We start from the raw sequence: 16,278 nt of genomic DNA on the forward strand, positions 1-16,278 counted from the left end.
TGCTTAACCTCTCTGTATCTTGTTTTCCTCTCCTGTAAATTAAGGACACAGAGAACCGCCCCATTAAGTGGTCGTGAGGATTCACTCAGTCAAAACACATCAAGTCAGCACAGTGCCTGGCACATAGAAAGCATTCAATGACAGCTAATCATTAGTACTGTGATTCCATTTCGCAGAGAAGAAAGCCTGGGCCTCAGAGAGGTTCAATAATTTCCCAAGAGCACACGGCTAAAAAGGGCAGTGCTAGGATTCAAACTCAAGTCCAAACGACTTCCAACCCCGTGCTTGTTTTACTATAGCAAGCTAACGCCCACCCCAAGGATTCAAGGATTCCAGTGCTCCCCCAAAATGTATCCATACACACACACACACACACACACACACACACACACACACACACACGTTTAGGGCTGCAGTGGCAAACGGCAAAAATATTATGAGATAATTGGAAATAACATGGGACTGAGAGGCAGTACACTAGGACTCTAATTGATTATAACTTGGGAATAATAACAGCTCCAGGTCATGGTTCTTCTTTCAACTTGTCCATTCAACACCCTTTTGGGGGCTGGCTCTGTCCTAGGCATGAGGGATGGAGCATAGAAGCAGACAGGCGGGATCCCTACCTCCTGCAGTTACTACTCCAGGGGGTGGGGAAACAAACAGTCAACTAATAAGATAGTTCCAAGTGGTGATAAGGATGGAGGAAATGAAGCCGGATAATGGGATAAGTGTCTGTCTGGGCAAGAACAAAATAAGGCCCGAGAAGAAGCCAGGAGGAACTGGGGGAGAACAGGCAAGGAGAACCCCCACAGGAGAGGCGGGTGGGGCCAGTGTCGACCATAACAAAGCCAATGTGACTGCAGTCCCTAAAATAGGCCAATGGATTAAGTTGGAGGGGAGGGACCTGATGATCTGATCTGAGGTTCCCTCCCCTTATAGGTCATCATCTGGGTTTATCTACCTGCAATGTGAAGGCACAGAGGGCCTTATTTTATTTACTTTTTTATTAATCTTTGCACGAGGGTAATTTTTTCCATTGATTTTTTTTAAGAGAGTCGAAGGGAGGAGTAGAGGAAGAGAGAGAGAGAGAGAGAGAGAGAGAGAGAGAGAGAGAGAGAGAGAGAGAGAGAGAGAAGAGAGAGAGAGAGAGAGAGAAGAGAGAGAAATAGTGATGTGAGACACGTCAATTGGTTGTCTTCCATATGTGCTCCAATCAGGGCCAGGAATAAAACCTGCAATCCAGGTGCATGCCCTTGGCCAAGAATCGAACCCACAACCCTTTGTCAGTCCACAGGCCAACGCTCTAACCACTGAGAACACAGGTCAGGGCACAGAGTGCTTTCAGCAGTGGAATAACACATCTTTGTGGGACCAGAAGTCTCAGCATGGAAGTAAAAGCACCTGCACAGGACAGCCAGCTCATAAAGGGCTTTCCCCTGGTTTCCCTTCTCCTGGTGCCACTACCTCCACACAACCCTGGACAATCGTGCCTTTCCTGGGGCTGTTTCAAAAAAAAAAAAAAAAAAAAGATTTTGTCTCAGTGGTTCTCAACTCTGGCTGCACATTAACCTCACAGGAGGAGTTTGAAAAAATTACAAAACCACAGTGCCGGGGCTGGTGCATGCCGCTGGCCAGGAGTGGGGCCTCCAGTGTTTTCTGAAAGCTCCCCAGGCAGCCGTGGTTGAGAAGAGCCCACCTAAAGGGGTTTTGAGGACTTCCTTCCCCTCAGCGGTGTCAGTACTGGGAGAGGGGCCCAAAGACAGAACACGCTACCTTTTGAGAGAGCGGGTTCCTCCTCACTGAAGACAGTCAAGCAAAACCCACTTTCTCAGGGATGAAACTAAAGAACTGGACACTCTTAAAAGATCCCTTTCCAAAAAGATGTTTATGGTTTTATGACTTGCTGAGTGACCCTCTAGTGAGCCAAGCCATAGGCCTTCGTGCCATCAGCTGTAACCCAAAAGAGCAAATAAACAGCAAGTGTGCCACCCTTTGCCTTTCTTATGTCCACGGCAGACATCATTAATTGATCCCAGTGCTCTCTCCTGCTAGCAAGGCATCCCAAGTGGTCTAAGGAACCCCTTCTATACAGGGCCCAAGCAGCCACTACCAATCACTCCAAGACAGACACAATCTGGAACCCACTGATATTCCCTGGCCTAATATCCCTAGGTCCTTTCCCACTCTGACATTCTTGTAGGCCAGCAGTTCTCAACCTGTGGGTCACAACCTCTTTGGGGGTCAAATGACCCTTTCACAGGGGTCGCCTAAGACCATCAGAAAACACATATATAATTACATATTGTTTTTGTGATTAATCACTACGCTTTAATTATGTTTAATTTGTAGCAATGAAATTGGGGGTCACCACAACATGAGGAGCTGTACTAAAGGGTCGCGGCATTAGGAAGGTGGAGAACCACTGTTTAGGCAATGATCCCTTTATCTTCTCACCAGCAATGATTAACCACCAAGGCGCACGGCATTGAGCTCTGCTGGTTCCAGACAGTGAGGTCACACATTCCATCCCCGAGGGTGGATTTTGCTTTATATCCTGAATCGCAGGCTTTTTGTCCTCCCAGGTGACATCTCCCCCGACCCCAGGCAGCTGTACCCCAAACATTACTGAACAGGGCTAGGGTAGATTCAACGACTAGCTCATATATTCCTGGAAAAGGTCATCAAAGCAAGAGCCCTGTGCCATCACTGACTGTTGAAACAATAGTACGGACAGCAGCTGGCATCAGGAAGCACTTTCCATAAGCCAGGCACCATGCCGGCTTCCCCTACATTTTCTCAGTGAATCTTGACCGTGATCTCCTGACGTGTTTGTTTATCCCCATTTGGCACATGAGAAAATTCAGGTTTGAAAGCTACAAAGTTGCTGTGGGTCACAAAGCAGTAGAAGCAAGACCACGGAGGAGCCACAGTCCTGACTCTGGCCGAGTCCCTTCACCCCTCTGTGCCTCTTCCCTAACAAGAGCCCAGCCCAGCCACGTGTGACAGCCCAGCAAACGTCCCGGGATAGCTGGCTGGAGCTTGGGCCAAAGAATAGACAACAGCCCTAGCCATTTTTGCTCAATGGATAGAGCATCGTCCTGTGGACCAAAGGGTCCCGGGTTTGATCTCGCTCAAAGGCACATGCCCAGGATGCAGGCTCGATCCCCAGTAGGAGGCATGAAGGATGTTTCTATCTCTCTTCCCCTCTCCCTTCCTTTCTGAAATCAATAAAAATATATTTTAAAAAGAGAACAGATAACAGTATGTCCTGGCCAGGTCTAGCCCACTCCGAGCTGGGAGTCATTTTCTGGCTTCACAAAGGGGTGTACTCCTGAAGAGTCCTGTGAACAGGGAGCTCTCAGGAAGCCACCGCGCCGGCCCTGGTGGGCAGCAGCATCCTTTTACGGGGTTCTGGGTTTCCTCTCCTGCCTCATTCCTGTTCGTCTCCCCACCCCGGCTCTGAAGGCATTATCTCTAGGTTTCTGCCATGGAGCCTCTAAACTCTCTCAAAGCTGAAAACGCTCCAGGGAGCTGGTGGGAGGGGGAACTTGGCAGTGAATCTCTTTGTAATGGGATCTCCCTCTGCCTGGTCTATCCCTTGTGTGGAACTTGGCACATTTGGCCTCAAGGCTCCTAATGAACACGGAGCCTTCCCTCAACTTCACATCCCCAGCAGCAGAGCTTAGCACCACACATATCACATTAACACCGGCTTCCTTTCCCACCCGGGCAGGCTGGGGAAACTGCCAGCTATTCCATTCCGTGGAGGAGGAAACCCAGGCTGAGAACACAGGGACGATGTGGCCCAGGAGTCCACTGGGTGCAGAGACGCCCGGCTCAGAGCTCGCTCGGCACAGCAGCCCCAACAAGCAGGAGTTGGATGTGACTCCTCTTTGAGACCTAGCCACCTTAGATCTTGTCACCTCTGTTAATGCTCTTGTTAGACCTACAGCCTCACTGCCAGGAAGTCAATTCCTGGGTCACATGGAAATGGAAGGACGGCAAGCAGTCCCACACAACGTCACCAGAGCACAGGCCTCTAGGCTGTTACTTCAAAACAGGAGATGCCTAACCGGACGGTCAGTTGTCACAAGTAAGGGGTGAGGGGTGCCTCTGGCACGTAGCAAGCAAAGGCTAGGGAGGTCTCTTACCTCCCTACAGTGCACAGGGCAGCCTTCAAACACAACAAGTATCAGGCCCCAGTGTCAGTCGTGCTGCGGTTGAGAAACCCTGGTCTAAAGGAAGAGAAACTGTCCCACCCGCCCCAACCACACTGTCAGACAGCTGCAAAGCCCAAATGCCAGACTCCAGGGGAGAACAGAGGCTGAGGGTCTGTGTGTGACTCTGTGATCGGAGAGAGGTGGAGGGTCTGAGTCTTACCCCACACCCAACGCATTGTTCCTTTTCTTTATAATGTTTACTGATGTTTAATATGTGCTGAATAGTTCTTTGTGATCCATACTGATGTTATGTACTTCCTCTAACAACCTTAGAACTGAGTCATATGATCACAGGATCACCCTATCTCATCGATGAGAAAACAGAGGCACAGAGAGGTTTAACAACATGGTCAAGGTCATACAAGGAATTCCTGCCCAGGAATCTGGCTCCAGGGCCCGAGCTTGTCCCCACTGCATTCAACTGCCTCTCGGTCCCATGAGCAAGCCCACAATGAGACAGTCAACGAAGGTGACTTCATGTCTGATGTCCACTCTCCTAGGGACAGACTCCCAGTAGCCAGATACAATGAAGCCAACTTGGAGGTTATTGTTGATTTTAGAGAAGCCCGGGTCAGAGCTATGAAAATAATTTCACATCAGGTCTGAACTATAATGAGAATATAGGATCAGAGAATAAAGGGAAAGGTGGTCTCAGGTAGAGTGGTTTGCAGGATGAGATGAACTCGAGGAATGGGGGCAGGGGTGAGGTCACATGATGGGCATGTGATGATGAGGCCCAGCTCCATGTAGCAGGGTCAGGACAGCGATTTAAAAGAGATGAGTGAGGCTGGACCTCAAAGCTGTGCTAGATCTCAAAGCGGTGGCTAGTGCCTGTTTAGTAATTCCTGCCTGAAGTGAGGGCTGGAGGATTGGGATGGCCTCACCAGCAGGGAGAAAGGCAAACAGGGCTGTTATTCTCCTCCAGAGAAGGTTGGCTTGGGCAATGAGGCCTCTGCTGAGATCTCCTGTTCTGGCTTAATTAGCATTATTCTCTTTTAGAGACAGCTATGATTCAAAGTGAGTATAGGACGACCAATTCAGCTATCCTTCTACCAGAGCTCCCGCCCCTACTTCCCCTAGTTTCTCTTCACACAGTAGAATTTGGTGGCCACTTCAGACAACAATACCCCTTCCTAAGGGACCTCTCCAGAAGTTGGTCCTTCCTGCACCAGCAGCTGCATAATGGTTTCAGCTACAGGGGGCAGTGACGACGCATAGCTGGACTTTATACTGGTTTCCACTGTCTCTACAAACAGAGTCCACCTCCACCCCCAACCCTGCACCTTCCACCACTCCATTCCCTATAAATAGTAGGCCCTAGCCCAGCCGTGGGCAAACTATGGCCCGCGGGCCGGATCCAGCCCGTTTGAAATGAATAAAACTAAAAAAAAAAAAAAGACCGTACCCTTCTATGTAATGATGTTTACTTTGAATTTATATTAGTTCACACAAACACTCCACCCATGCTTTTGTCCCAGCCCTCCGGTCCAGTTTAAGAACCCATTGTGGCCCTCGAGTCAAAAAGTTTGCCCACCCCTGCCCTAGCCCAAGCATGTCAAACTTGCAGCCGGAGGGCCACATGCTTGTTTGCGGCCTGTCGGCTGCAAGTTTGACATGCTTGCGTTTGGCTCAGTGGATAGAGCATCAGCCTGGGTCCTGGGTTCAGTTCCAGTCAAGGGCACATACCTCAGTTGCAGGCTCCTCCCCGGCCCTGGTTGGGGCACGTGCAGGAGGCAACCAACCAATGTGTCTCTCTGTCTTTCCCTCTCTCTAAAAATCAATGGAAAAATACCCTCGGTTGAGGATTTAAAAAAAAAAAAAAGTAGCTACCAGGGTTTTTTTTGGCAATGGCTGAACCCATGATAAGAAATTTATGTCATGTGGAATTCAGTACACCACACACACGTGTACAGAACTGAAACAAGTTTCATGACACAATACTTACCCCTCCTATTTGCAGTAAACTCTGCCATGTTCTATTCTATCACTTCTTAGTGCTGATCACCACTCATTAAACTGATTTTTATGACCTATGGTTTCAAATATACTAGTACTGCTCTACAGCATGCAAATCTATGATCTGGTTTTTCAAACTTCTTTAAAAGCACATTTTCTGAAACATATTAGGTGGAACTATACACGACAGTCAAAGTACCAAAAACAGTAATTTCATATGGTTCAAACTAATGATTATGTATGAATCAAACTAGAGGACTCAACTGCCCAATTTGTCGCTTACATGCTAATTCGACATTTGAGCAATGTTCAAAACTGGGCTACCCTACGAAGGTACATTATTATTGTGCAAAATACAGATGACACCTGAATTGGACAAGTCACTTAGTCTGAGCCACACCTTCAGGAGGAATAATAATGAGCTCATATATGTTGAAGGCCTATAAACTATAAGGTAAAAATAATTTTTAAAGATTTTTTGAAGTAGTAAATTATGCCAGTCTCCCAGCAAGATAAGATAATGAAACAACAGCCAACGTCTTTGGAAGGTTTGTTTCATGATAAGATCTTGTTATGCAGATTGATTTAATCCTCAAGACCCTATGAGGTAGGTATTCTTGTTGTCCCCATTTTCCAGATGAGAACAAACAAGGCTCCAAGCATTAGAAGAGCTGGCCCAAGGTCACACGGCTAGCAAGTAGCCTCCAACGCCAGTGCATCCAGCACTGGGCTGCCATGTCCCTCCGTACCTGTAACCACCCCGCAGGAGCAGGTCCCAGGGGGTCCACCCATGTGGTCCACTCTCAGTAAGGAAGGAAGAACCCCCAGGACACAAGGACAGGAAATATAGGATCAGAGAGTAAAGGGAAAGGTGATCTCAGGTAGAGTGTTTTGCAGGATGAGATAAACTCGAGGAAAGGAGGCAGGGATGAGGTCACATGATGGGCATGTGGTGATGAGGCCAAGCTCTTGAGCCAGCAGCAGGAAATGTAAGATCACCTTGCTGCCATGGAAACGGGTGGCAGTCAGCACAGACTCCCTGGGCCTCCCATCTCCCTCTCGTCTCCCGCAATATAACCAAGGGTTACGTCTCTAAACTTGCAGTTGTTGGCATAAATACTCCTCTTAGCCCTACACAAAATGTACCCAGAGACTCCTAGGAGGTGGCCACAGCCAAGCTAGCCAGGTCGCAAGGTAAAGAAAAGTGCTTAAGCCAATGCAAGAAAGACCCTGTTTTTGTTTTGTAAAGGATGTGGTCAGTATCCCTATGTTCCTTTGGGGCTAGAACCACAATGGCCACTCCAGTCATATCTCGTGGTCATTTATTAATTCAATTCTATTCACCTGTCAAATGAGAAGTAACTTAAATTGTGCTATCAGGAAGCCTTTATTGCTCCCCATTGCATTATTTTAATACATACATACACATGAGTTGTTTAATACATACATACACAGGTATGTATGTACACAAACCACTCTGGGTTTAATCTCTTTGTAGCATAATTTTAACAACTTATAAGTATGGCCTTTTGCCCTAACTTTAAAATGTAATTCGAGTAAATGGAATATTTTGTAAGTTGTTCATATACTTCTATATCCATTCACAAGGGTCTTTAACAGAATGTGATCTTACTTATCTAACTGTCCTGTGTGAGAGGAAATCCTTTTCTTTTTTAATCCTCGCCTGAGGACATGCTTATTGATTTTAGAAAGAGAGGAAGGGAGGGAAGGAAGAAAAAAGGGAAGGAGGGAAACCAGAAGGGACGGAGAGAGAAACGGATTGGTTTCCTTCCCGTAGGTGCCCTGACCAGAAATCGAACCCACAACCTTTCACTGTGGGGGACAATGTTCCAACCAACTGAGCCACACTGGCCAGGTCAGCACAGACTATTATTATTGGCATTTTAGAAACGTGAACAACAAGGATCAGAACAGTTAAGGCACCAGTCCAAGATCACACAGCTAGTTAGGTGGTAGAGCCAGGATTTCAACCAGGCTGCTTGGTTCCAAGTTCTATACCAGGGGTGGGCAAACTTTTTGACTCGAGGGCCACAATGGGTTCTTAAACTGGACCGGAGGGCCGGAACAAAAGCATGGATGGAGTGTTTGTGTGAACGAATATAAATTCAAAGTAAACATCATTACATAAAAGGGTACAGTCTTTTTTTTCAATAGTTTTATTCATTTCAAACCGGCCGGATCCGGCCCGCGGGCCGTAGTTTGCCCACGGCTGTTCTATACTCACTTCACCATCCAGGGATCTGTGTTCCTGAGAAACAAGGACTGTACCTAAAATAACTGGAAACATATATATTTACGCAATAAAGGAAGCCAAAACAGTAACTTCCTTAATCCCAAAGATCTTGTGCAAATTGATAACAAAAGGTAATTTTTATTTATTTATTTATTTGTTTTTAGTGAACAGGAGTTAATTTTAAAAAGGAGAGGGGGGAGGAGGAAGATATGCAAATAGCCCAAAATGAAGGGGAGAAGTGCACAACTCGAAATTATAATTTCTTTAAAAAAGAAAAGAAAAAAATTATTAATAAAAGTAGCAGAATACAATTTTTCACCTCAAAATTTAACAATCTTCAATTCACCTAATGGTATGGAGAAACACTGCCCCAACCTATGGGGGCAGGCACAAACTGACATAGCATTTCTGGAGGACAAGTTCACAACAGAATCAAATTTTTAAATGCATATACCCTCTAATCCAGCAATCCTAAAACTAAAAACTTACCCTATGAGTATCCTCATAAAGGTTACATGAAAGATGCACCAAAGACATTCTCTGAAGTATGATGCGTAAGAGGAGGGGAGAGAGACTAAAATTAACTAAAGTGTCCACTGACAGAGGACGGTCAACTAAATTATGGTTCATTCACATCATAATAATAGGCAGTCATTTTTTAAAATGAGTTAAAGCTATTGGTACAAATATGAAATCATCTCTAAGATAACTAAGTACAATTAAAAGCCTAAGTATGTTTTTAGAAAGATGAACATAGATACTTGTCTACATTACATAGAAACATTTTTTTTTCCCCTAGAAGGAAAGTAAGGATCCCAATGGGGCTATCTTTAAAGAGGATGGGTACTTTTCTGTTACACGGTTTTTAGGTTTTAAACCTGGGCCTCATGAGCTAGTTTAAAGGTTTTATGCCCCTGGCTGGATAACTCAGTTGGTTAGAGCATTGTCCTGATATACCAAGGTTGCAGGTTTGATCCCTGGTCAGGGCACATACAAGAAGCAATTCCTTAATGCATAAATAAGTGGAACAACAAATTAATGTCTCTCTCTTTCCCTTCCTCTCTCTCTAAAATCAATAAATACAATTATTTTTTAAAGCGTCTATGAAATCCCTAAAATTGGATACAAAATTATAAATTTTCATTTCTTTGGGGAAGGGAATTCTTCCCCTTGTACATGCTCTGAGGGTCTCATACCTCCCCCTCCCCAGAAAGAGTAAGAATCACTGTGTTATGGACTCCAAATTGGTGCTAAGTTTTCACTCATTCACTTACTCAGAAGCCATGAAACAACAATGGGCCAGGACCCGGCACAAGCACCCAGAAAAACACACCCCATGCCTGCCCCGCAGAAGGAGATAGTTTGTGGCATAAAAACGACATTGTCTGCTCAAGCCTCAGAAATGGCAGCCGGGTACAGCTTCCCTCAAACAGGAAGAAGGAAAAGTGGAACTGAAAATTATTTGCATGTTTAAAATTAGACCTTCTGTGGGAGCTGACACTAGCTTGCTTTCAAAATGCCCCCCATCTGCTGCCTCAATGCCACCCCTCACCCAGGCATTTACATGCCATGGAAATTCTGAGACAATGGGAAGACTGCAGCTTCACTAATAAAGAAGTAATAACAAATTTCCTACAGCTCCCGTCCTCCGAGGGGTCACCAGAAACACCAATGGAAAGCCAGCCATGCGAGGTCGGGACAAAAATTGCTCTGCGCGTCCCTTGTCTGAGGTGGCCGCCACTCCAGGGGTCGCCACAGAGACTCACCACTCCTCTGACAAATCCTGTGCCAGCCCTCCTTTCTCTGCAGGGACAACAAGGACATCACACGCACGGCCTATCTCACAAGTGTGGCCAGTTAGCTGGGGTTACAGAGGAACGTCTCACCCCCAAGGCCTGCAAGGCGGGCTGCTTTTCTTGTTCAGCACACGGCCTCCACTCGGTGCCTATATTTTCCAAACTTCAGCCATGTATCACCTGTACAGGTTGCCAGAACCACACCATCCTTCTATAATTATTCCACCATATTTTTCCATAGCTCACCTTTTTATTCCATTTAAATACACGTGTTTACTATGACGCTACAGATAGCCTCACTCTACCTATAAAATCATGAGCTCCATAGGCAACTTACAATTTTTAATACTGATACCCCCCTCCAAATAAATAATTCTTAGCATTTAAAGGAATGTTTTGGGACTGAGCTAAGTTGATCTTGCACAGCCCCCCAGGAAACACGCTGTGGAAAATGCTTGGTAAGTATTTCTTATATAAACTAGTGATCTGAAGCCCCACTTCTACTCCCCCAAATAGCAGCAGCCACAACTAGCAATTGAATGGTGCCTTAGATTTTACATAGCAGTTCCTCTTCTATCTTCTTTGATCCTCTCAACTACCCAGGGGAGCAGGAAGCGTTAGTCCCGGTTTCCAGATAAGGAAATGAGGAGTCTCAGAGGTTAAGTGACTTGCCCAAGTTTATGCAGCTACTACTGGTAAGTGGCAGAGCACGAACTTCAACCCAGGTATTCCCATGCCAGACCCCACTCTGTCTCCACTTGCCTCGTAAACTCAGGCTCCCAAAGAACCATGAGCAAGAAAGAGGGTCCCTGGGTTGTCGGTGTTATCAATGGAGCAGATGCTACAGGGTTTAGGATGCAGAAAACCCAAAATGACTCCCAGCCCCTTCAGGGTCCAGGCCCCACAAACCTGTCCTACACCACGGAAGTCTCCCCTCTTGGTGGTACGCTCTTGTTTTAAGACCTCCTCTTAAACACGTGACTTCTCCCAGCACCGGACAGTAACCTGGGGCCATGGAGACATGGGGCTGGGCTCTGACACCTATTACTTATGAGTCTTTGGTAACTTCTGAACCTGTTTTCTCAGATAAAATGGGAACCTGACAACATCCAACTCTTACTATTTCTGAAATGACCAAATGAGGTAATGCACTGAAGTCCTTAGCACAGTGCCTGCCACGTGCAATGGTACCTATTAATTACAATATCACCAACACCGTTATGTTAGAAGGGAAATGCACAGAAAATTGCCTCTTACACTGCACTCAAAATAATTCCCTTGGCCGAGCCGTGAATGAACTAAGAAGTAATTGCTGATGATGTGCTGGCTAAACCTAGGCCTACAGTCACTCAGCAACTCTGCCGAGGCCTCAACCCAAGCAAAAATTACTTTTAGGAGCTAAATAACCTCTTTGCTGACCAAAATTGCTCACTCGGGAGCCAGGATTCATTCTCCCTGCCTAGGAAGGCTTGGGCATTCCACAGTCCTCTTTATCATGGGGCTGAACTTGAAGTCGGCTCAAAGTCATAGTCTAACCATAAACCAATTTGCTCTGTTTTCTTAAACTGTCTGCAAACAGAACATAACCATTTGGTTTTTCCGTTGTTGTTCTGAAACAAAACAGAAATATTTAAAGTCACCCATCTGAGAACTTAACAAGCAATATCAAGAGGAGTCAAAATATTTTTCATGCTGTGGATGAAGCAGGTAGGTAAGCAGGCTCAAGGATTAGCTAGAATAGAGAATAAATAGTTATTATTCCCTAGTAAACAAGAAAGCAAAGAAAAAGCAAACCCACAACACTGTAAACCAACAAAACAGCTGTCAGTCTCCAGCTATTTTTTCTTTTTTTTCCCCAAAGCAGCCCACTTTCAAGCTGATCTTATAAAGAATCTGTCAGGACTACATTTCTGAAGAGAAGGAGGCGGAGGTGGGGGGAGGGGTCGCTTTGTCACACTGCCTAAAACATACACATAAACCAAAATTAGTGTGCAAAAATGCTGGGAGAATGGGTGGAGTCAGACCCTGTGACCAGCAAAGTCCTCATGCTGGTATCATCTCCGACCGTCCTTCCTGTCTTGGAGAAGGGGAATGGGACTCCAGGGTCAAAAACTGCTTTCCCAGACCTACTAAGCACTGAGCCCTCCAGCATCTCAGCCTTCCAGCTTCCATATCCATCCTCATTCATGTCCCAATAGAACTGAGTCTTTTCCATGACTTGTCCATTTTCTTAACCGGCTAGAGTCGATTCCGTTCTAACACACACACACACTATCCAAACCACATGAAATCAATCCAGTATTAGGGAGGTAGTCAGGTACCTTCACCCACATTTCCTAAATGCACAAGCTTCAGAAATCTCAAATATGACCTCCAACTTCAAACATGATTTGATGCTCAACAATTCAGTTTACATTCACAGTTTCAGGAATATGCACAATGAGGAAGGACGGTACATATAGTTAAAAGTAAGAGCAAAGTGAAATATGGTGGGGGCACACACTCAAAGCATCATGAAAATACGAGGCACAGGCAGGCGATACAGGTTCCAGTCTCAACATCTCTACAAGCTTACCAAGTGACCTCAGCCTGCTCACTGTCTTCTCTGGGCCTCAATAGCCTCATCTAAAAGAAATAAGGGGTTGCCCTGGCCGGGTGGCTCAGTTGATTGGAGCATCATTCCGTACACCAAAAAGCTTGCGGGTTTGAATCCCAGTCAGGGTACATACCTAGGTGGTGGGTTTGATCTTTGTTTGGGGCGAGTATGGGAGGTAACCAATCGATGTTTCTCTCTCACATCAATGGCTCTCTCTTTCTCTACCACCCCCTTCCCCTTCCTATCTCTCTAGGATTAAAAAATAAAATACGGGGTTTGAGCTACCTTAAAAGTCAGGTTCAGTTCAAAAATGCACTGATTCCCTGAAATATCCGATTTCAAAATGAACTGCCAAATGTGGATTTTGGAGATGCTTTTTAGACTTCCTATCTTATAGCATATCCAAAAATGAGAAATAGAGTCCTCTTGCATTTTCACAGAACAAATTAGAGCAGAAGGAACTGTCTGAATAGGGGACAAGTGTGGGGTGGCAGCAACATGCTGCTGAAATACAAGGAAGGGTTGGGCAAGAAATAAATTTACCCAAGAAATGTTTTGCTGGTTCAAAGCATAGCTAACAGCCACCGCGACTGAAGCAAACATAATAATAATATAACATGCATGTACCAAATCAAACTAAAATAAGTGAAAATCGAGGGCGTCTTTAGTATAAACTTTGGCGCATGCCATCTTCATTTATGAGGCCTTTTTTTCTAATCTCATAGGTTGCTCTCCACAAGCTTCCTTATAGGAACAGGGAGGTGATCACCCACTCTCCCTTCATGATAATCCCATCTGAACACCGTCTGATGTCTTCAAAGCTCTTTCAGACACTGGCCAGGGGAGGCCCCCAACAATCTCTGGGGCGGGTGGTGGTCCCCGTCCTACAACTGCTGTTAGCTGAGGATGCAGGGGCCTGGAGATGGAGAGCAAGTCCAGGCGCGATGCCTGGCCCTGGAGCTCCTTCTAACACCTGATCCAGTCTTCCCTGCAGGAGGTCCCACTGCCTCCCAGGCCTCAGGACAGCCTGTCCAGGGCCCGCTGGGGACAACTGAGAGTGGACATCAGCACCCAGAGCTCCGTCTCCGCCGGCCTGCTGGGCGGCACTACTCCCCAAGGCTGGTGCTTCTGCTCTCAGACCATCCTGTGTTTGTGCGTGAGGAGTTTTCCCTGGGCCCGGGTTCCCTCCCAAGTCAATAACTCACTTCCCAGGTTTCACACATCAGCCCCTGGGAGCTCCTGTCTGTATAAAACAAGCAAGATTTTCCTGAGCCAAATGCGCAGTGGGGTGTCACCGGGGCCCTTTCCGTTGCAAGACGGAGCGGCTCCTCGAAGGCTGTGAGGAGCCGGGCCGGGGCTGGCGACCTGCTCTTTCACTTCTCCCTCCAGTGCCCTCGGCGAGGGGGGCGCCTCCAGCTGCCCGCCGCCCCGGGTGGGAACACCACCCAGGGGACCCGGAGCTTTCCGATCGCTCACCGCCAGGCCGGGCGCAGCACTAGCTGAGCAGCGAAGCGAGGACGCTGGGCAGTGGGGGGAGAGCCGGTGCCCGCCGGGCCCGAAGGCAGCCCCCAGGGGAGCAAGCGGCTTCCCCGAGAAGAGGACGGTCGGCGGGAGGGACCCTCGCGGGCGGCCCCCTGGCCCCAGGGTGGGAACTCTCCCAGGAATAGGTGCCCTCGACCCGAAGGCCCCGCGCCTCGTCCCACGCCCGCCGGCCTGGCCCGGTCTGGCCCCCGCCGGCCTCCGCTGCCCTTCGGCCCGGCCCCTCGGGCCCCGCAGGCCGGGTCGGCCCGCTCCGCGCCCGGCGCCCTCGGCACACACGCCCCCTCCAGCCGCCTCCGGCGGGCGAACCCGGCCTGCGGGCGGGACCAGCTCCGGGAAGGGCGGGCCAGAGACGGCCTGGAGCCCGCGGGGGTGTCCTCGGGGAGGCTCCGCGCACCCCGGGACCTGGAGCCCGCCGCCCGCCCTCGGGTGCCAGGCAGCCGGGTAACGGGCTCGGTGGCCGGCAAGGCCGGCGGCTGCCCGCGAGCCCTTCAGGATGGGGGGCTCCAGAACTCGGGCCCTCGAACCCCCAACCCCGCAGGCGGGCACCGCAGGCAGGTGCCTGGGATGCCAATCCTGCCCCTCCCTCCCCCGCCCGGGCCCCGGCCGCTCACCTGGCCCAGGCGACACAGCAGCAGCAGCGGCGGCAGCGCCCAGCGCAGCCCGGGCGAGCGCCGAGGGGGCCGCGCCTCCCGCGCCGCCGACTTCATGCCCCGCGCGCCCTGGAACGTGCCCGGGCCGCGCGAGTCGGGCCCCGCCGTGCGCCCGAGCCGGGGCGCTCCGATCGCCGCTTCCAGCCACCGCCTCCGCCTCCGCCTCCTCCAGCCGGTCCGCCTAGTCCCCGCTCCGCCCGCCCCGGGCTTCCCCCGGGACATGGCAGCGGCCGCAGCCACCAGGCTGGGCCCGACGAGGCGGTCACGGGAGGGACGCGTCCCTGGGCGCGCAGGAGATTCGCGGGGCGGAGCGAGCGGCGCCCACCCCCCGTGCGCGGCGACGGGACCCCGGCTCCCGCGGCTCCGGCGGCTCCCGCTGCCTCCTCTGCGCGTCATGCGGCTCGGGCTGCAGGGAGCCGCGGCGAGCGCTCCCGCCCTCCGCTCCCCTCCCCCTCTGAATATTCATCGCTTCCTCCCGCCCGGCCGGCCCGGCGCTGCCGAGCCCCGCGGCCCCTCGCCGCCCTCCGCCGCAGCCCCCGCCCCCGCCCGGCCGGTCGGGTGATGGGGAGGGGGCGGCAGCGCGCCCCGCGCACGCCCCGGCGGCTCCCCTCCCGCGGGCAGAGGAAGCGCCCCCGCCTCGCCGCCTGGCCGCCCGGCCCTCCCACATTCCTGGGACCGGGACCGGGTGGTGGCTCCGCTGCTCGCGCCGCGAGCCCGCACTCAGCCTCGGTCCTGCTCCGAGGCCCCGGGTTTGGGTCACCAGATGCTGCCTGGAGTCCCTGCTGAGGGCAAGCCAGGCCTGCATTTACAGCAGCCCGGTGGAGGCCGGATTGACGTGGCCGGGGGTGGGCTCGGGTTCCTTGACCCCCTGAATTGTAGAATAGGGTGCTGTGTGCTGTGTTCTCCATACTCCGATCCCGGGTCAGGAGGCAGAGAGCCGGCTCTGGGCCGGGTTAGAAGGCATTAGGCCCCCTTGGGCCAACTACTGCCTGAGTGTTTGGGCCCTGCCCAAGCCCAGAAGATCAAAGGGGCAAATTGCTCCCTCTGGTTTGAGTCTCTCCAATGTCCTCAGATGAGTAAGGACCTTGCAAAGGTGTCTGAGGTTGAACCCTAAGACGTGCAGGGGCCGCCTCATAGGGAATGCAATTGTGATTACACTGACCATCCAGGGAGTGTACATAAGAGCTGGTCACCCAGTACTCTGGGGCCTCATGCTGTGGTAGATAGCCAGGGAGAGAAACTGAGGCACGTAAAAGGGGGA

At 49.9% G+C, this 16,278-nt stretch overlaps 1 protein-coding gene across 1 annotated transcript in view; it reads right to left on the reverse strand.

Annotated features, from left to right (window-relative positions):
• The window catches only part of PTPRJ (protein tyrosine phosphatase receptor type J), a 141,121-nt gene extending 125,649 nt beyond the window's left edge, over positions 1-15,472 (reverse strand). Inside the window, exon 1 of the mRNA XM_059709372.1 lies at positions 14,979-15,472. Within this exon, the coding sequence (XP_059565355.1) occupies positions 14,979-15,413 (435 nt within the window). The 5' untranslated portion in view covers positions 15,414-15,472. The remainder of the gene's footprint in view (positions 1-14,978) is intronic.
• Between the last annotated feature and the right edge of the window lie 806 nt (positions 15,473-16,278).

This window comes from Myotis daubentonii, chromosome 9 (genome assembly GCF_963259705.1).
Source record: "Myotis daubentonii chromosome 9, mMyoDau2.1, whole genome shotgun sequence".
In the NCBI taxonomy this organism is placed as follows: domain Eukaryota; kingdom Metazoa; phylum Chordata; class Mammalia; order Chiroptera; family Vespertilionidae; genus Myotis; species Myotis daubentonii.